The following is an 18,779-nucleotide window of genomic DNA, read 5'->3' on the forward strand; positions in this document are numbered from 1 at the left end:
CGCCCTCCCAAACCCCAATATTTCTCCCCGCCTTTGTCCCTAGAGGCCCAAGGAAGAGACCCCGGGACGTGAGGCCCACCGTCCTCTCCTCGCTCGGCTTCACGCCGACCCCGGGCCCCCCAGGGGCGCGCTGCACACCGCGCAGGCGCCATCCTTGGGCCGAAGGCTCGCCCCACCCCCGCGGAAGGACTCCACTCCGCCCGCTCGTCAGGCCCGCCCCCTCCGCCCAGCGCGCACACGTGCCGGCGGCCAGCCGCGGTCGCCAGTTCGCGCTTGCGCCCTGAGGAAGCTGAGGGCCGGTGGGCGCCCGGATGTGGTCGAGAGGTCAGCGCTTCCGGCCTCTGCCCCCTGGTGGTGAGCCGACCTGGCGTCGGAAGTGGGCCCGGTACGCCCCGCGGCAGGGGCTGGCGCCAGAGCCCGCGAAGCAGCTGGGCCGGGCCGTGCGAGCCGCGCGGACTGTCCCGACGGCCCGCCTCGACGCGGGAAGGCGGCCGCGGACCTCGGAATCCCCCGTTGTCTTCACACATCATGATATCTCCTTTATCTCTTCAGTAAAATACGACATCCATGCCTAGCCCGCCGGCTGTACGACCCCGGCACCGCGGTGTGCCGCCCCCGGGCCAGTGCCAGCCTGCCAAGCCTGCCTACGAGGGGCCGGCCCGACCCGACCCGGCCCGGCCCGGCCCGACCGCGGGGGCGGGGCCAGAGCTGGGGGCGGGGCCAGAGCTGGGGCGGGGCCAGAGCTGGGGGCGGGGCCAGAGCTGGGGCGGGGCTCCACCTCCGCGGTCCCCCCACCCCCCCGCGCCACGCAGCGGCTCCGAGTGGGGAAGTACTGGAGGTTTAGCCTAGTTCCTTTTGGCAGGCTGTCTCATGATCCCATTCTATTTTATTTCTTTGGGGGTTTTTTTTTGGTAGGATCACCTAATTCTTCTATTATTTTTTAAAGATTTTATTTATTTACTCGAGAAACAGAGAGAGAGAGGCAGAGACACAGGCAGAGGGAGAAGCAGGCTCCATGCAGGGAGCCCGACGCGGGACTCGACCCGGGTCTCCAGGATCACACCCTGGGCTGAAGGCAGCGCTAAGCCACCCGGGCTGCCCAGGATAACCTAATTCTTTTAAGATTTATTATTTTTATAATTGTGGTAAACGGAAAACCTAATTCTTCTGGATGTAAAAGCATGCCTTTTTGCAGCTGTCAGTTTTTACTACTGTTGATCACGTCTGTACTGGGGCTGTGTCTTGACACATGCCAATCCCGGAGCAGAATTCCCTTCTCCAGCTGTCTTTGCCAAGATATTGGCTCACGGGCATGTGCTGCCCAAGTACCACTGACCTGTTATGCTTGGTATTTGTAGGTCTGCAGAGTGAGGTGTGGGCCGGGCAGGATTGAGGCCAGACGCCATTCCTTGGAAATACATGACACATATGACATTTAAAATTTGCTAGTAGCTGCATTTACAAAAGTAAAAAGTTTAATTTTAGTGTTTTAACTCCATACATCCAAAATGCTATTTCAACATGTAAGCAATATAAAATATAAAATTAAAAAAACGCATTTTGGGGGATGTACTAAGTCTTTGAAACTTGATGTGTATTTTACACTTACAGAACATCTTGCTTCAGACTAACCATATTTCAAGCACTCAGTTGGCAGGTGTGTCTAGTGGCTACCATATTGGACAGCACAGATTTAGGCCAAATGAAACACGGATTTTTTTTTTTTTTAATGAAACAGGGATTGTAGAAAAAATGCGATTCCATAAGGGAGGAGATGGCTCCTCAGCTCACAGTCCTGGGAAATGGGCTGGGTTGAGGACAGTTGCAGGATACCTCCCTCCCTTCCCCCATACACTGCCTATTGCTTTCTTTCTGGGCTGAATTAGAGAGGTGAGCAAAATGAACTAAATTTGTCATTTATTGGTCAGTGCATGAAGCGACCTACACCTCAGTGTGCACCTGTTATTCTGTTGGTCGTGCTGTCTGGGTTTTCTGGTGGAGGGTGGGGCAATCTGCGTGTTTTGGAATAGGAGTGAGACATTGGGATCTGAGGTGGTCAGTGGGGAGAGGAATTGAAGTGAAAAGATAACCCAAAGTAAAGTAGCAGACAATGTTGAGAACCCACAGCTCAAAACAGAGGGGACTTTTTTTTATTTATTTGAGAGAGAGCAGGAGCTGGGGGCAGGGAGAGGAAGAAGCAGGCTCCCTGCTCAGTGGGAGCCAGATGTGGGGCTCATTCCCAGGACCCTGGGATCATGACCTGAGCCAAAGGCAGCCACTTAGCTAACTGAGCCGCCAGGTGCCCCCAGAGGGGTTTTTATTATTTAAAAATTTTTTTATTTATTCATGAGAGATACAGAGAGAGAGAGGCAGAGACACAGGCAGAGGGAGAAGCAGGCTCCACGCAGGGAGGGAGCCCGACATGGGACTCGATCCCGGGTCTCCAGGATCACACCCTGGGCTGAAGGCAGGCACTAAACCGCTGAGCCACCCAGGGATCCCCCCCCAAAAACTTTTAAGTAATCTACACACAACATGTAACTCTGAACCCACAAACCGAAGATCAAGAACCTCCAAACTGGAGTTCCAGACTGAGCCAGGAGTTGCCGCAACAGGCAGGGCTTATTTTGGAAGCAGGAGTTTCATCATTTCAAGTGTTGAGATGATGAACTTTTCTGATGTTTCATTTGGAGCCTAAGGACAGGCCTTGTTCCTTTTTTTTTTTAAGTTTTTTTTTTTTTTAAGATTTTATTTATTTACTCATAGAGACAGAGAGAGAGAGAGAGAGGCAGAGACACAGGCAGAGGGAGAAGCAGGCTCCATGGAGGGAGCCTGATGTGGGACTCAATCCAGGGTCTCCAGGATCACGCCCTGGGCTGCAGGCGGTGCTAAACCACTGCGCCACCGGGGCTACCCAGGCCTTGTTCCTTTTGATTCCCCCATTCTTCCTGCTGCCACGGGCATCTGAGCCTTGCTCCCAGGAGAGGCAAGTGTCCTTAGAGCCTGAGAAACCCCAACCTGGGAATGTAGGACTAGGACTAGGTAAAATTTGAAACTTTGGAGTTGGGGGTGCTGTACCCCTCTCCTCTCACTGACCGGCTTTATCAGAGGTTGTGAGGGAAGAAGGATGTCAAGAGTATTATCCTTTCCCCCCAAATCAAAACTGTGTTTTGCCTGGCTGACTCTTCTCCAGCCACACGTGCATTGGTGGGGATGGGCTTGCCAGCCACCAGGGGCAGCATTTCTGGGCATCCGGCTGTCCACCTGTGCCTTTTGGCCGAGTCCTCCAGCACCACAGAGCAGCCCAGCACCATGCTCAGGTATGACATCTGCCACCCGGGGCTCTTTAAGGACAAGGATCACGAGGGGTCACCGAGGTCCAGACCCACGTGACGTCAGGGCAGGGATGTGTGTGGCTCTGTGCCAGGAAAAAGGAGTTCCACAGACAAGGAGGACCCAAATGATCGCAGATCAGAAAGAACTAGACTGGCTCCGGCCCCTTTTATTATAAAATGACTCCAAATCTGGTAAAAAAACAAAACAAAAAAAAGATTCTGGATGCCCCCTGTACACCTGCCATGCCCCCAACCCACCAAGTTGCTGCCTCAGGCACCTGCACAAACAGGACTCAGATGCGAAGTTCTCCAGCCAGGAGGGCCCTGTACCGGGCAGGTGTGAGGGGCAGGTAGGCACCCCCAGCCTGGTCCAGAATGTACAGGGGGTCAGACAGTGCGTTCGGGTTAAAGCCCTCCTTCGTCATCCGCATCTTCTGCTGCTTGAAGGTCTCTGTAGTGGCCAGAGACTCCTGAAGAAGGACAGCAAGAGGAGTTGAGGGAAAACATGTTCTGCCCAGGTGCTTCAGATGAACCACCTGGATTTTTTCAGGGGGCAGGGGAAAGGAGGTATGAGGTCAGGGGTTAGGGGAAGGGGTGCCAGGGAAGAGGAGCCTCGCCTAAAGGAGGGCAGAGGCATGCATGTCCAGGAGGGAGAGTGTTCTGTGAGGATCCCTGTGTGGGTTTGGGGATTGGGGACTAGCAACTGCGGCAGATATGAGGGGTGGGGGGGCAGGTGCAGCTGATCACCTGGAGCCTGAGGAATCGAGGCCAGGCATACGGTGGCAAATTCTCAGAAACATGGGCGTAGAGTTGTGCAAGGTCCAACGGTTGGGGGGCGCGCAGCACCAGGGCTGCCATCCCAGCTCTGCCTTCATGCCCTGATGGTGGGGGGGAGGTCAGCAGCTGTGCCCAAGGAATGCCAGGATGGGGAGCCAGCTTCCCCCACCTTCCCTGTACCCACACCTGGCACGGTGACTCCGTAGACGTTCACCTCCTGGAGAAAATCCAGGCCCTCCAAGGCCTCCGCTACCTCAGTGGTGGCCACATTCTCCCCTTTCCACCTACAAGACGACAGAGGTTCTGAGACCTACAAGGCACTGGAGGGAGGATAGATGGGAGTGCCAGATGCTCACTGGCCACAGGTGCTGAGGAGGTCTGAGAGGACAGGTCTGGCTCTGGGTGGGACTTAGGGAGTTAGGGTTAGGGACTTTGGGTCACAGGGATGGGATGCCTGGGAACGGACTTAAAAAGTCAGATACCTGAAGGTATCTCCGGTACGATCGTGGAAGCGGAGAAAACCCTGGTCATCGCAGACCAGCAGGTCCCCAGTGTTGAAGAAAACGTCCCCAGGCCGGAAGACATTCTTCAGCAGCTTTCCCAGGGCCAGCTCTGGCCCCCCAGCGTAGCCCAGGAATGGGGACTGCTGGCTTACTGGGGCCACCAGCAGCCCCGGCTCACCTGGCAGAGTCACTGGGGTCAGGCTGCTTTCTGCCTCACCCCACTGTCCAGTCCCCACCCTCCTTTGCTGGCTGTGCCCCTCCTCCACCCCCATCCCCAGGCACAAACCTGGACATGTGGCCACGCAGTGCCCCTGGGCATCCCGAATCGGCTTCCCTGTGGTGACATCATAGCGAATCAAAGAGAAGGGGAAGACATGCTAGGGGAAGGGAGACCCAGCACAGGGTCATTTCAGAGGCATGAGCCCCTCCCTGCTCCCCACCTCCCGGGGGACCCCAGGTTCTTTCCCACCCTCCCTTACTTTGTAAAGCCAGGAAGCACGTCCCACAGCACCCAGTTCTCCTGTGTAGTTGAAAGTAGCGATGTTGCCCTCTGTGAGTCCATATGTCTCCAGCACCTGAACAGGCCCAAAGCGCCGCACGAAGCGCTCCCAGGTGTCCGGACGCAGCCCACTGCCCACAGCCAGCCGGACCTTGTGGCCTCGTTCTGCCTTGCTCTGAGATGAGGGGAGACGGGCAGAAGGTTCCATGCTGTGATGCCAGCTCCTGAGACTGCTGTCCTGTATCCCACCCCAAGGCCCCTTCCGCTATGGCCTCGCTCCTCACCCTGCCCTGCTGTTCCTTCCCCCCAGACAACTGTCTCCCAGTGTCCCATGACCTGCCCGTGACCTGAGCACACGCACTGGGGGCTGGTTGACAAGGTATCGGCACAGCTCCCCAATGTACTGGAACACTGTCACCCTGTGCTGCTGGCAATCCTCCCAAAACTGACCAGCAGAGAACTTAGACTTCAGCACCACCGTGGCCCCTGCCAGAAATGGGGGAGGACAGGCAGGAAGGTGAGGTTCTGGGCTGTGGGGACACCCCAACCCCCTCCTTCCCAGGGGAGGCCCTGCTGTGACAATCAAACACAGGGCCAGCTTCCTTTCCCACCTGCCTGGAGAGGTTAATGCCCTTTCCCTGCTTCTCATCCACACACAGTCCATGCTCTTCTCCAGCCACAGCCCTTCCCCACCGCCCCCTGGGGTCTGGAGTTCTGTGAATGGCCTCCCTACTGGTTCGGGACTGATGCTCCTCCATGGTACCAGGAGCTCTTGGAGAGGTGGCCCCCTCCCCCTTCTTCAGGATTCTCTAGCTGAAGGACTCAGGAAGCATTCCCCAGGTGAGCATACCAGACTAGGTACTTAAACGTTCACTAGAAAAACACTTGCTGGAGGACTACAGTGGGGGAGGGCTGGGGTGGGAGTCAGGGAGACTGACCAATGCCCAAGCAGCCCACGATGCCCAACAGGGAGCCAGACATGTGGTAGAGTGGGAGGGCAAGGTAGATGACATCTTCCGGGAAGGCACCGCACAGCTGGTAGAACCCCTGGCACTGCAGAACCTTCAGATGGCTGATCCGAGCAGCCTTTGGGAGGCCTGTGGGGGGCGGGGGGGCGAGATCCCGGGAAGGGTCTGAGATTCAGGCCCTGCCTCCCTCTGCTCCTCCTGAGGTTCCCACAGAAAGAGGCAGAGGCGAGGCTGAAGCTGAGAAGGGAGGCCAAGCTGTCCTGGAAACGTGGGAAGTTCAGGGACGTGGAGAAATGAGCGGGATCGGAGAGACCAGCGACCTGGAGCGGCTTGGAAACTGAGGCTGGCCCTCTGCTTTCCTCTGCCTTAGTCTCTGGGAGGGAAGCATGGTGTCCAGTGCTCACCCGTAGTGCCAGAAGTGAAGATGTACAGGCACGTGTCCATTATGCTCTGGGGGGCGGATAGGTACCCCGGCACTGGCTCATCCACTTCAGCCGAGGCCTCGGCCAGGAAATCGCTGATTCCGACACGATGGGCTTCAGGGCCTACAGCCCAAAGACGGAGCCCCATGGCTCTCAGGGCCGGCAGGTCAGGCTCCAGGGACTCCAGGAACTCTGGATGGGGTGCGAAGGCCTGGCTGGGCGGCCCAGAAGGCTTCTCCACCCCTGCCGATTTACGCCTCCCTTGCCCCTCCCGCCACCTCACTGCTGTCCGGCGAGGGGAAGAGTGTGAACATCCCATCACCGTTCTCGGAACCAAAGACCCGCCTCCATCACTTCGTAAACCCAAAGGCTGGCAACCCCAAGGACCCTTTCCGGCCTTCTTCCGAGGCCGGCCGGCCCGCGGCCTCACCTGGCGCCAGGACCAGAGCGCGCGCGCCGCAGCTGCGGAGGCAGTGCAGGAGGGGACCCCGGCGCAGGGCGGCGGGCACAAAGGCCGTGCGCAGGCCCGCCTTGGCCAGCCCGAACCAGAGCCACAGGAACTCGGGGCAGGCGGGCAGGAGCAGCGCCACGGTAGCCCCGGGTGCCAGGGGGGCCGCGGCCTGCTCGTCCCCCGCCCCGCCGCCCAGCCCCGCGTCCCCGCCCCGCGCCCGCAGGAAAGCGCGCGCAGCCCGGTTGCTCTCGCGCTCGGCCTCCGCGTAGCTGAAGCGCCGCGCGCCGTGAATGAGGAAGACGTGCGCGGGGCGCTCCCGGGCGAGCTGCGCCAGGCGCCAGGCCAGGCTGCAGCCCCCCTCGGGGCCCCCGGGGTCGGCGGCGGCCGCGGCCAGGGCGCGCTTTCGGAGAGCCCGTTTGCAGCGGAGGGCGCGCAGCGCGAAGGCGAAGTCCGCCGCGAACCAGCGCAGCCGCGGCCCGAGGTGCAGCTTCCACACGAGCAGCAGCAGCGGCAGCAGGAGCAGCGGCAGCAGCAGGAGGGCGGCCATAGTACCCCCGTCGTGAGCCCGAGGTTCCCTTCCTAGATCTGGGGCCGCTAGCCTCTGCCCCGGGAGCGCGCGTGCGCCGGCACACGCCCCTTCCCAGCCGGCCCCCCCCCCCCGCCCCCTTCCCTCTCCCGGCGGGGCGGGGGCGGCTCCCCCGCCGCTGCGCTCCGCCCAGAGAGCGCCCAGACAGCCGGCGGCCCCCGCCCTTCCAGGCCCGCACTCAGGTTTACTCCCCAGGAGGCCACCGCTCACTCCCGAGAAAGTCGAAAGTCGCCAGCAAAGCGCCAGCGGGCCTGCCGCCAGGTCCCTGCCCCCCCTGCAGCTTCGGCGGCAGCCCCAGGGGACGGGCGGGGACCCTGACCCGCGGTTCCGGAGGGGCGCCGGCTGAGGCCCCTCCCTCTGGGCAAGGGCGCAAGAACTGGGGCCAGCCAGGGAGTGCTTTCCATTCTGGTTTTAATTGGGGCAGAGGGGGCGGGAAGGGGAGAGGAAGAAGCCTCCAGAGAAGGGTCGTAGGTCGTAGGTCGCAGGCCGCCTCCCCAGTCCCGAGGGCACCACCCAGCCTCCGGGGCAGCCCAGGGGACGGCAAGTGGCCAGACAGCAACGAGGAAGGTCCTTGTCGCTGGTAACTCCACTGTCCCCACCAGGCCCACTTCCATCCTTCAGAATCCGAGATGGGGGCATCCTTGACGCACTAGCAGTCCTCCAGTAGGTGGTAAGCACACAGACCTAAAATGGACTACATACTCACTTTTGTTGGAGGCCTCTAGTTTCTTCAGAGGAATGGGGAGGAAGAGAGTTCAATTAAAGGGAGATGGGTGCCTGCACAGGTCAGTGCCTGGCCCAAGGCCCCAAGGACAGCAGGAAGGCCGGTCAGGTGGGGGGCAGCGAAGCCAGAGCCCCTCCTGTCCCAGACAAGGGGGTGTGCAGGGAGGACAAGAGTAAGTTCCAAGGCCACCTGAGTGCACCAGGAAGTGCAGATGGGCCAATTCTGGCATGTTTTATTGTCATTTAAAAACTTTTAAAATGCGATTATCTCTGCCAAAAAACAAAACCAAAACAAAAAAGACAGAACCAAGGAAGCAGGACCATCTGATAGTTCTGTGGCCTGGGGGGTGGGGCTCCAGCCTCCCTCTCCCCTCATCCCGTGCCCAGGAAAGGGCAGTTGCACCACGTCGCTGAAGAAATGCCCATCTCACACTGGAAGATGGAGAGCAAATCAAGGCGAGATGGTGAACATGGGAAGGGGTGTCCACACTGTCTTCTCTCCCATCCTCTCTAACCAGCAGCTCCATCTGCCATTCCTCTTCTCTTTGGGAGGGGCAGGAGGGGCAGGGGCTGAGGACCTGCACCAGCCCAGATCTCACACAGCCTCTACTAGCTTCAGTGGGACCTGAGTCGGTGGGAGCAGCAGTGTGATGGGGCTGGGGGGTCCCTGGACAGGAGGGGACTGGGGCTGCATGGCAGCTTCTCAGGCTGAGCCAAGGAAGAAGCTCATCCCTCCCACCAGTGAGCCTTGGGCAGGGGCAGAGGGTATTTACCCACTATCTCCCCAGCCCTCATTAACCTCTGATTCACCAAGGAGGGGAGGGCAGTCCAACTGGGGGTGGGATGGGGAAATCGGGGCTTCAGTCACTGTCAGACCCCACTGCAGAGGAGCCTTTCCGTTTCCGCTTGGTGGGCTTCGGTTTTGTGTCTTCTTCCTCCTGAAAGAGGTGAAGGGAGGGGGTCAGTCATCAGCCTGAGCAGCTGCTGGATCCAGCCCCACCTGCTCCCAATGCTGCTGCCGTGCAGAAGTGAGGGCTCTCACCGAGGCACTGCTAGAGCCTGACTCTTCCTCGGCATTGGGGGGCTGGGTGGCATTCTTCCGACTGCGGGGGCTGGACAGAGCTGCTTTCCTCCGGCTCTTGGGTGGCTTGGTGGATGAGTCCTCATATTCCTCAGCCAGAGAAAAGAGATCGCTGAACCTGAGGGAAAGAACATGCCCTCACATTCCTCCCAGGCTCTTCTCTGTCCCCTGCAGGGTGGGTTCTACTTCTCTTCAACCCCATCCTCCTCCCCAGCAGGGCCCCTCTCCTAGGCCTCCCAAGGCTTCCCAGGCCATAAGTGCCAGAAGCCTTACTTCATCTTGTGGGCCTCATCACAGCTAGCCTGGACGTGCTGCAGGGCCTGGAGAATCGGAGTCTGGCTAAAAACTAGAGGGAAAGAAGGCCTGTGAGAAGTGGCAGAGCCCCCTCAGCTCTTGGCCCCTGCCCCCCCCCCCGCCTCCAGGACTGGTCTGGGCCGGAGTAGCACTAGGGGCATGGTACATACAGTTCTGTTTGGTGTTGGTCAGGTTGAGACGCAGGTTGTCCAAGTGCTCGAGGATCTGCTCCAGAGTCAGCTGGGCCAGCTTGCTGCTGGAGCTCCTCAGGCTGCAGGGAAGGCACCCAGCCAGAGCCTGAGCCCCAGAGCAGGGCTGAGGCAGTGTATGCCACCCTCCCGACCAGGGTCCCTCCTGAAGGTGGGCACAGCCCAGACAAGGGAAGGGTAGGGTGGAACAGGACCCACCACTGGGCACTAGGAAAGGAGGGGAAAGGCTGGGGTGGGCCTGTACACCAGGCAGCGTCAGACCACTAGGTGTCACCCACGAACCAAGAAAGACCAGCCCTGGCACTGGCCTGTGGATGTGGGCAGCCCCCACGGGGCCCAAGGCCCACCTCTGCCTCTTGGCCCACCTCTGCCTCTTGCGGGGGAGGCTGTTGTTCTTGATGAGCAGGGACTTGATGTGCTCAGCCAGCAGCTCATCATGCTTCATGCACCAGTGCCTCAGGATGCTGGTGGTGAACTGGTCGTCGGGGTGGCAGGGTCTGCTCAATACCATCTTCACCATCTCCTCACTCGGCCTGGGGAGCATGAGAGGGGAGGAGGGTCCCCTGCTCACACAGCTGACCTGAGGGTCCCTTGGTTACTCCCACCTGCTTACTCCCCAACCTGAGTTGCCGTAGCCTCCTGCTCTCACACCCTCTCCCCTCTTCTCCTGGGGCCAAGGAATGCTGGTTTCAGCCTTAGCTGAAGCCAGGAGGCAGAAGGGATTCTTGGGTTCCTGCTGTCATAGCTGGCATGCACACTGGGGAGGCGGCTCACCAACGCTCCCTCACCTTGCCCAGAACAGTCAGGAAATGGGCCAGGGTGGTAAAAGGACTGAAGTCTGCAGCCTGAGAAGGCACAGGGAAGGGGACTGGTAAGACACTGCCCTGAGCCCGCCCACTTCCTTCAGGAAGTTCTGTGCCACTTTCTGCACCAATGCCTGACACACTGAGGTGGGAGGGAGGCAGGAAGGTAGGAAGGAAAGGTGCACAGTCGCTGCCCTGCTCATCTAGGCTATTGGAAAAGTGCCGTTCCCCCTGCAGGCCCCACCCTTGTAGTCCCCACAGCCTCAGGGGCCTCAGGGGCCTCAGCGGAGGAGGGGTGGGGAGCAGGAAAGCCGGATATCCGTCCATGCACCCCACCCCTCCTCCCAGGGCTGGGGCAGGGGGCAGGGAGGTAAAGTCCAGAGGAAGCCCACATCCCAGGGGAGCTGCTAGTTTGTAAATCACTGGGGGGAGGGGCAGAATAAGCAGATGTCCCCAGTAGGAAAAACCCTGGCCAGCCCCCAGCCGGAGCAGCAGTGTCAGAGCCCCAGGATGCTCCTCTCTGGGAGGCTGTGACCCGGAACTAGAGTCTCAAAGTAGAACTCACTTCTCTCTTCGGAGCTGAAGCAGCAGGCAGGACAGGGCCTCCGGATGCTCTGTGGGGGAGGGCAGAGGCTGCTCAGAGGGCTGTGTAGCTCCAGGAAAAGTCGGTACCTCTCCCATCCCCTAGTCAACAGCCACTCGGAGGAATGGACAGTCTTCCCTAAGGGGCCTGGACCGTCCCCTGCGTCCAGAAACTCCCGAGGCTGTGCCTGCTCAGAGCAGGCTTGCAGGGCTCAGGTGGAGAGCCCAAGGGACTGACTGCAGGAATGGAGGGTCAGCAGTGGGTCTGCTCACCCAGGAGCCAAGGGGCCCAGCCTTGCCCCAGAGGGCCTGGGACTGTCCTTCTCCCAGTTCTCCCTGCTCCCAGCCCTACTCACCTTTGTATTTGAGATGCTGCAGGATGGGGATTATGGTCTCCAGGGGGATGTTGTGGGCCAGAAAGAGCTGCCAGGCACAGTACTGCTCAAAGGTCTCCCAGTCCAGGCTCTGGACTGCAGGGGACAGAGAAGGGCAGGCGTGCTCGCTCACGGGAGTGTGCTAGGCTCTCCTCTCTCCTACACACACCTACACACACACAGGGCTAATCCACAGACCAGCAGCAACCCAAGCAGGCAGGTACACAGGTGTGGTACACAGGTGGTGACAGTGATCCTAACACCACAAGGGCTCTCCCTTTCCATACTGTTATTTTCAAAGACTTCATGTGGCTTCTATCGTCCCACCAGCCCTGAGGTGGGAAGGCTACAGCTTAAGCAAGAGTCGAACCCATAGATACCAAGAGACCTCAGAGCAGGGCATCTACCCCACTCTCAGCCTCAGACCCAGGGCCTCAGGTCATGCCCCTGCCCCAGGGAGCAGGGCCTGCTCACTTACTGAGTATGTTGAGGACAGAGTCCTTTCGAAACATAACCAGGTTCCCCATCATCACGTGGCAGACCAACTCCTGGAGCTGAGGAGGAGGAGGAGGAAGGTCAAAGCCATTGCTTCTAAAAGCAGCCAGGAAGCCAGAAGGAGCAGCAGCAGGAGGGCTCCCATGGGGAAAAAACCAGAGGAAGGGAAAACCTAGTTCAAAGGCACAGGCAAGTCTCTGCAGGATGGAGAGGCTTGTGAAGAACAGCTGAAGGCCCCAGTGGGGCAAAAACAGTTAAGACTGTATGAGCGGTTTCCATGTCCTGACAGGGGGAGAACGGGCAAATTGTCTAGCTGGCCATTGTCTGTGCCAGCCAGAGCCTGAGGAGGAGGGACAGGCTCTAGAAGGCTGAGCTCTGAACTCAGGTGTGGGCAAGAGGGAGGCAGAAAAAGAGGGCTCTTCTGTCCTAAGTGGGGCAAGTGAGTGGAGAGGAAGCGTAGACACAGAACCTCAGTTAGGAGAAATGCTGCAGCCTCCTGAGGCCCTATACATGGTGGGAAGGTCAATGGCCTGTTTTCACCCGGAGCCCTGGGGACAGATAGTTGAGAGCTTAAAAAAAAAACAAAACACCCCACCCTCCTCACTTTCCGTGTGGAACTGGAGTCCCTGCCTCCCTGGAGACCCATTTCCCTTCTAGCCCCCAGGCCTGAACCATGCACAGGTGCATACCCCACCCCCCCAGGCCCAGGCCTCCCAGGATGACAGCCCTTGGAGCACCTGTGCAGAGTCGATAACAGCCACGATCATGTTCAGCAGCTCACCACTCCGCAAAGTCTCATCTGGAAACTGGACAGAAAATGAGGGAAGGTGGGGAAAGAGTCCGTGGTGCACCCCTTGGTATGTACCTCCTAATCCCCTCCCCTTTCCTCCCACATGCTCAGGGGGTGTCTGGGTTAGCCAGACGTGGGATCCTAACACAAACACCTACACAAAGATCCACAGCTGTAAAGCCAGGACTGTGACCCTTCAAGAACCCGAATTTGCTATTTGTGTTCACAGCACGAAGAGTGTGTGAGTGTGCACGCGTCTCCGGGAAGAATGGGGAGCCATCTGGAGATAAAGATAGAATTGAGGAGGACTGGTTGATAGGTAAGTGCTGTGTGGCAGCAGTAACAAAATAAGCATTTTGGGACCCCTGGATGGCTCAGTGGTTGAGCTCTGATCCTGGAGTTCAGGAATTGAGTCCCACATCAGGCTCCCTGGGGGGGGAAGGGCTGCTTCTCCCTCTGCCAATGTCTCTGCTGCTCTCTCTCATGAATAGATAAATAAAATCTTAAAAAAAAAAAAAAAAAAGCATTTGCATCTAATGTATATTAACTCCCAGCCAAGGAGAAAAGTGCACAGTGTGAGTGTTCAGGGTACATGAGGGCAGGCAGGATACCTTCCTGGGGAGACCCACCGACCAGGGAGGGAGTAGAGGATGAAAGTGCCCTATGATGGGCTCATACCCCACCCCCCCTGCAGTATTTGGCTGAGACCACAGTTCCTCGGGTCAAACCCATACCCCCGTGCCCAGATATGCCTGTTCCCAGGGACTTTCACTAAGAAGAGTAAGGGCTGATACCCTGTCCGACGTCCCAGTCCCTAGAAAAGACAGTGAGTGAAGGTGGGAAGTGAGCATCGAGTCCCCACCACAAAGGCCTGGTCTTTGGGAACCACCAGAGAAACTGAGGGTGAGCACTGAAATGGCAAGAAGCCTGCAGTGTGTGAATGTGGTCTTGGTCGGGGGCTGAAGCTGAGAAGCCAAGTGTGGAGGCCCAGATCCCAGCTCACGCCACAAAGCACAGGATAGGAATTCTGGGGGTTTTAGATATTTTTTAAGCTTTGATGGGAGGGTGGGTAGGTAGGAGTGGTGAGAGAAAAAATGGCCTGCCGTGGCCAGCAGAGGTAGGTGAAAGAGGGTCAGGGTTGCACACAGAGAGAGGTGCAGTCTCGTGAGCCCACCCCACATAGCTGCACATGAGGGCAGGCAAGATGTGGCCTTGTCCCAGAGGGACTCCATCAGAGACACTGACCTCCGTGTAGATGGAGGGTGTTAGGTGGCACAGCAGTCGCACGTCATCCTCTTGGCAGGCCTTCATGTCCATCATTAAGCAGGTGTGCAGATCACCCAGCTGTGTGGCCTGGGCAAATGACTCGTACAGGTTCATCTTCCCAGCAGCGGCTTTGCTGCAATAGCAGGTAGGACTAAGCCAGCAGCCAGCCCCAGACATCCCCCAGGTAGGCCCTCCTTTACAATCCCTTTGTTGCCCCGGATGGATGCATTGGGTTCATCAGTCTCCTGGCCCTCCCCCCACCCCGCCCTCCCCTCCTTCCCCTATGCTCCAGACGCAGGGCTGACCACAGTTAATGAAGCTGCTAACTGGTGAGGGTTGAAAGCTACTTCTGCTTTCTGGGCTCTAAGCAATGAGGGCAACCATATACGGAAGCCCCCACCTCACATCCTGATCAAAACAACTCAAAAGGACTCAGAGGCCCAAATGTAAGAACTGAAACCATACCACTCCAAGAGGAAAACACAGGAGAAAATCTACATGACACCAAAACCACAGTACCAGGAGAAAAACTGGACTCTTCAAAATGTAAAGCTTCTGTGTTTCAAAGGATGCCATCAAGGAAGTGAAAAGACAACTCACAAAATGAGAAAATATTTGCAAATCTTGTTTCATAAAGGACTTGTATTCAGAATATATATATAAAAAACTCTTAAGGGATGCCTGGGTGGCTCAGCAGTTGAGCACCTGCCTTCGACCCAGGGCGTGATCCTGGAGTCCCGGGATGGAGTCCCACATCGGGCTCCTTGCATGGAGCCTGCTTCTTTCTCTGCCTCTCTCTCTCTCTCTCTCTCTCTCTCTCTCATGAATAAATAGAATATTAAAAAAAAAAAAAACTCTTAAAAATCAACAATAAAAGGATGAATAACTCCAATTAAGAAACAGAAGAGGAAGAGCACCTGGGTGGCTCAGCTCCTGACTTTAAGGTAATAGGATCGAGCCCCACACTGGCTCCATGCTTGGTAGGAGGTCTGCTTGAGACTCTCTCTCCCTCTGTGCATCCCCCTTGCACACTCTCCCTTTGCGTGTCCCTGATGCAAACACACAGTCTTCTCTCTCAAATAAATAAATAAATCTTAAAACAAAAACAGGGACGCCTGGGTGGCTCAGCGGTTAAGCATCTGCCTTTGGCTCGGGGTGTGATCCTAGAATCCCAGGATCGAGTCCCACGTTGGGCTCCCTGCATGGAGCCTGCTTTTCCCTCTGCCTGTGTCTGTGTCTCTCATGAATAAATAAATAAAATCTTAAAAAACAAAACAAAAAACTAGAAGATCTGAACAGACATTTCACCCAAGAAAATATGCAACTGACCAATGACAAGCACATGAAAAGACACTCAACATCATTAGCCACCAGGAAAATGCAAATCAAAACCACAACAAGACAGTACTTCACACCCAACAGGATGGCTATACTGAAAAAGCCAGACAATAACAAGTGCTGGGAAGCACGTGAAAAAATCAGAACTCTCCACGCTGCTGGTGGTTGCAGTTGCTTTGGTAAAGAGTTCAGCAGTTCCTCAAAGTTAAAGATGGAGCTACTGTTTGATGACAATTCCACTCTTAAGGTGTATATGCCCAGGAACACGGAAAACTATCCAGGTAAAAATGTGAATGTGCATAGCAGCTCCTTTCACAACAGACAAAAAAGTGGAAACAAATCAAATGTCCATCAATGCGTGAACAGATAAATTGCAGGATCTAGACAATGGAGTGTTATTTGGTCATGAGAAAAAGTCCTGACACATGCTGCAGCAGGAGTAAACCTCAAAAACGTTACACCAAGTGATGAAAGCCAGTCATGAGAAACCACACACTGTACAATTCCATTTACATGAAATACACAGAAGTCAATCTATATAAAGACAGAAAGCAGATCCATGATTGACAGGGGTGAGGTGAGAGAATGAGAAGGTGATTGCTAAATGTGACTGGATTTTTCAGGCGGTTGATGAAGATGTTCTAATTTAGCCAGCAGCAATAATCATACAACTTTGCAAATATACTTTAAACCACTGAATTGTGGTTTTAAAGCTATTATTGGGGATCCCTGGGTGGCGCAGTGGTTTGGCGCCTGACTTTGGCCCAGGACGCGATCCTGGAGACCCAGGATCGAATCCCACATCGGGCTCCCGGTACATGGAGCCTGCTTCTCCCTCTGCCTATGTCTCTGCCTCTCTCTCTCTCTCTCTCTCTCTCTCTCTGTGTGACTATCATAAATAAATAAAAATTAAAAAATAAATAAATAAATAAAGCTATTATTAAAAAAATCCAGGGACGCTTGGGTAGCTCAGTGGTTAAGCATCTGTCTTTGGCTCCAGGTGTGATCCTGAAGTCCTGGGATTGAGTCCCATATCGGGCTCCCTGCATGGAGCCTGCTTCTCCCTCTGCCTATGTCTCTGCATCTCTGTGTCTCTCATGAATAAATAAAATCTTAACAAACAAACAAACAAACAAAAACCCCCAACAACACATGGAAAGGTCCCAGTGGTGGGGCAGGGCAGTCAGCACACATAGGAAAGGCTCTCCAGGACACCTGCTCCATGGGGAGATTGTACCCACCTGGCCCTCAGATAGTACAGCAGGTGGTAGCCAATCTTGGGCTGTTTCTGATAAAGCTCAGAGAGAAGATCCAGAAGCAGAGAGAAGCTGCTGTTGTCTTCCTGCATCTGGCACAGGTTCCTGGAGGTGGGAGATGGGAAGAAGGGAGCAGACCCTCCTGTGGAGCCTCAGTAGAGGCTTGGGCCTTCTGGAAAGGGGGTCCCATCACCCCAGGAGAGAGTATATGACTGCTGACAGGAAGGACAGATGGCCCAGCAGCTGGGTCCTTACCTAAATATTAGGTAGAGAGGCTTCCCCACAGACTCCTCCAGGGACCTGCAAAAGGTGGTAACATCTAAGATCCGTGAGTGGAGAAGACAGGCTGCAGGCAGACCTTATGGAGGCTGGATGCCAGAGTCCCCTTTCCTAAGCAAAGGGCAACTTCCTGCCGCCTCACAGGCTTGGTCACAGGGAAAGCAGGTTCCTAACATACACCACAGTCTAGGCTGTGACTCATTGAAAATGAGATTCCGGGGGCACCAGGCCGGCTCAGTTGGAGAAGCATACGACTCTTGATCTTGGGGTTTGGGTTTGAGCCCCCATGTTGGGTATAGAGATTACTTAAAAATAAAATCTTAAAAAAAAAAAGAAAAAGAAAATATAATTCCTGCCCCTCAGGGAGGGTCCAGGACAAGGGTCCAGTCCTATCTACGGTGCACATCCCTGCCCCACGCTCCACATTCAGCAGACAAAAATGAATCCTTGTTTAAGTAAATCAGCACATGAGAGATTAAGAACAAATGAAGAGGGGCACCTGGCTGGCTCAGGCAATGGAGCATGTGACTCCTGATCTCAGGGTCTGAGTTCAAGCCCCACACTGGGGTAGAGATTGCTTGAAAATAAAATTATTAAAAAAAAAAGTGAAATGATTATTTCTCTCAAGTCCACAGCAAGATGTCTCCTGGACTAAGGCCCTAAGAACCCACTTCTGGCCCCTGGAGACCAGCAGGGGTCAGGAAAGATAAGCCTTACTCCTCAGTGATCTCCTCTGGTAACACCTCCCCTCGAAAGTGTGCCTTGAAGAGCTCCTGCAGGCAGGAAGCAAGGACGGACAGTTGCTCGGAGTCAAAGTCTTCCTGGTGGTGAGAAAGTGAGTGGCGTCACCACAGGACCTAGAGCCTCTACACAATATGCTTCCAACTCCAGGACCCACAAAGTGCTGCTCTGTAGTGGGGACCCATTGGGGGCAGGAGGGACAGGAAGGAAGGAGCCAGCTGCCTGGGCGTGGAGGGAAATCTGCACAGGGTAGGCTGGGCTGCTTCCTCCTGGGGGTGGGGAACCTCCTCACCTCTAGGACCTGGTCCACGATTTCCTGCATGACCTCACACTGGGCCTCAGTGTCACTGTCATATGGGATGGAGAGGAAACATCAGAGATGTAAATGGCAGCTGAGGGCAGGACACACGCCCAACACAACCCACTCACAGACAAAACAAAGGAGCTCTGTGTGAATCTAGGCTTGGGTAGGGGAGGCTTTAGGCCAGAATTTGGGGCTCCCCCGGCAGAGGCCCTAAGAGCAGGGAAATCTCCACTATCCTGCTTTGGTTCTCAGAAGCTGTAGAGTGTGATCTGGGTGCCCACTTGACCCAAACAGCAGAAGATACCCCCAGAGCCTCCAAAACCCCACCCTACCCTGGTCCTCCCACCACCCCACGCAGTAGCGGGCAGAAAGCCTGGGGCTGAGCCTCTTGAGGTAGAGGGCAGGAGCTGCACCCACCTCCCCTTCTGGAGCTGGAGCACTTTGTCCCTGAGGGACTCATCCAGTTGGTCAAGGTAAGGGGTGATATCAACCGGCTCCTCCACAACTGTCTCCTTGATAGGGTGGAAGCGAAACTCCCTCTTCTTTCCTGAAGGGAAAGATTCAGGACAGCAGTCTTTTGCCCAGACTCCAGCAACAGGGGCAGCGCCACATGCCGGCGGTGCAGAGAGCCCTCGGCATGTGCCCTGGACATGTGCATACTCAGCCTCAGGGGCCACGGTTCCTCCTTCCCCTCCTGCTTCAG

The 18,779-nt window shown here is 56.3% G+C and overlaps 2 protein-coding genes across 3 annotated transcripts in view; both read right to left on the minus strand.

Annotated features, from left to right (window-relative positions):
- Nucleotides 1–3,482: 3,482 nt before the first annotated feature.
- On the minus strand, nucleotides 3,483–7,502 carry SLC27A3 (solute carrier family 27 member 3). Its single transcript, XM_025428897.3, has 10 exons — nucleotides 6,935–7,502; nucleotides 6,487–6,696; nucleotides 6,053–6,211; nucleotides 5,476–5,600; nucleotides 5,095–5,289; nucleotides 4,902–4,992; nucleotides 4,595–4,793; nucleotides 4,299–4,396; nucleotides 4,083–4,213; nucleotides 3,483–3,805 (listed from the first exon to the last, which is right to left on the minus strand). The coding sequence occupies exons 1-10, from the start codon at nucleotides 7,500–7,502 to the stop codon at nucleotides 3,629–3,631; spliced, it is 1,953 nt and encodes a 650-aa protein (XP_025284682.1). The 3' UTR covers nucleotides 3,483–3,628.
- A 433-nt stretch (nucleotides 7,503–7,935) lies between these two features.
- The window catches only part of INTS3 (integrator complex subunit 3), a 39,490-nt gene continuing 28,646 nt past the window's right edge, over nucleotides 7,936–18,779 (minus strand). Inside the window, exons 16-31 of one of the 2 annotated variants that reach the window (XR_003128449.3) lie at nucleotides 18,494–18,623; nucleotides 18,065–18,119; nucleotides 17,749–17,852; nucleotides 17,008–17,052; nucleotides 16,738–16,857; nucleotides 14,138–14,291; nucleotides 12,840–12,908; nucleotides 12,086–12,161; nucleotides 11,590–11,703; nucleotides 11,217–11,265; nucleotides 10,214–10,381; nucleotides 9,810–9,910; nucleotides 9,619–9,691; nucleotides 9,307–9,463; nucleotides 9,064–9,202; nucleotides 7,936–8,225 (exon numbers count right to left, since the gene is read on the minus strand). Coding sequence is in view for 1 of the 2 variants with exons in the window: in XM_025428896.3 (XP_025284681.1) it covers nucleotides 9,125–9,202; nucleotides 9,307–9,463; nucleotides 9,619–9,691; nucleotides 9,810–9,910; nucleotides 10,214–10,381; nucleotides 11,217–11,265; nucleotides 11,590–11,703; nucleotides 12,086–12,161; nucleotides 12,840–12,908; nucleotides 14,138–14,291; nucleotides 16,738–16,857; nucleotides 17,008–17,052; nucleotides 17,749–17,852; nucleotides 18,065–18,119; nucleotides 18,494–18,623 (1,493 nt within the window). In the remaining variant the exon portion in view is untranslated. Of the gene's footprint in view, nucleotides 9,203–9,306; nucleotides 9,464–9,618; nucleotides 9,692–9,809; nucleotides 9,911–10,213; nucleotides 10,382–11,216; nucleotides 11,266–11,589; nucleotides 11,704–12,085; nucleotides 12,162–12,839; nucleotides 12,909–14,137; nucleotides 14,292–16,737; nucleotides 16,858–17,007; nucleotides 17,053–17,748; nucleotides 17,853–18,064; nucleotides 18,120–18,493; nucleotides 18,624–18,779 lie in introns of both variants that reach the window. The other variant, XM_025428896.3, reaches the window with a different exon arrangement.

This window comes from Canis lupus, chromosome 7 (genome assembly GCF_003254725.2).
Source record: "Canis lupus dingo isolate Sandy chromosome 7, ASM325472v2, whole genome shotgun sequence".
NCBI lineage: Eukaryota > Metazoa > Chordata > Mammalia > Carnivora > Canidae > Canis > Canis lupus.

Excerpts from the sequence above, each read along its gene's own strand:
- SLC27A3 (XM_025428897.3), bottom strand. The coding sequence starts at position 7,502 with ATGGCCGCCCTCCTGCTGCTGCCGCTGCTCCTGCTGCCGCTGCTGCTG. Across the intron at positions 6,697-6,934 it reads CGCTCTGGTCCTGGCGCCAG|AGTTCCTGGAGTCCCTGGAG; the intron begins GTGAGGCCGCGG and ends CACCCCATCCAG. Across the intron at positions 4,397-4,594 it reads CGTACCGGAGATACCTTCAG|GTGGAAAGGGGAGAATGTGG; the intron begins GTATCTGACTTT and ends GTCGTCTTGTAG.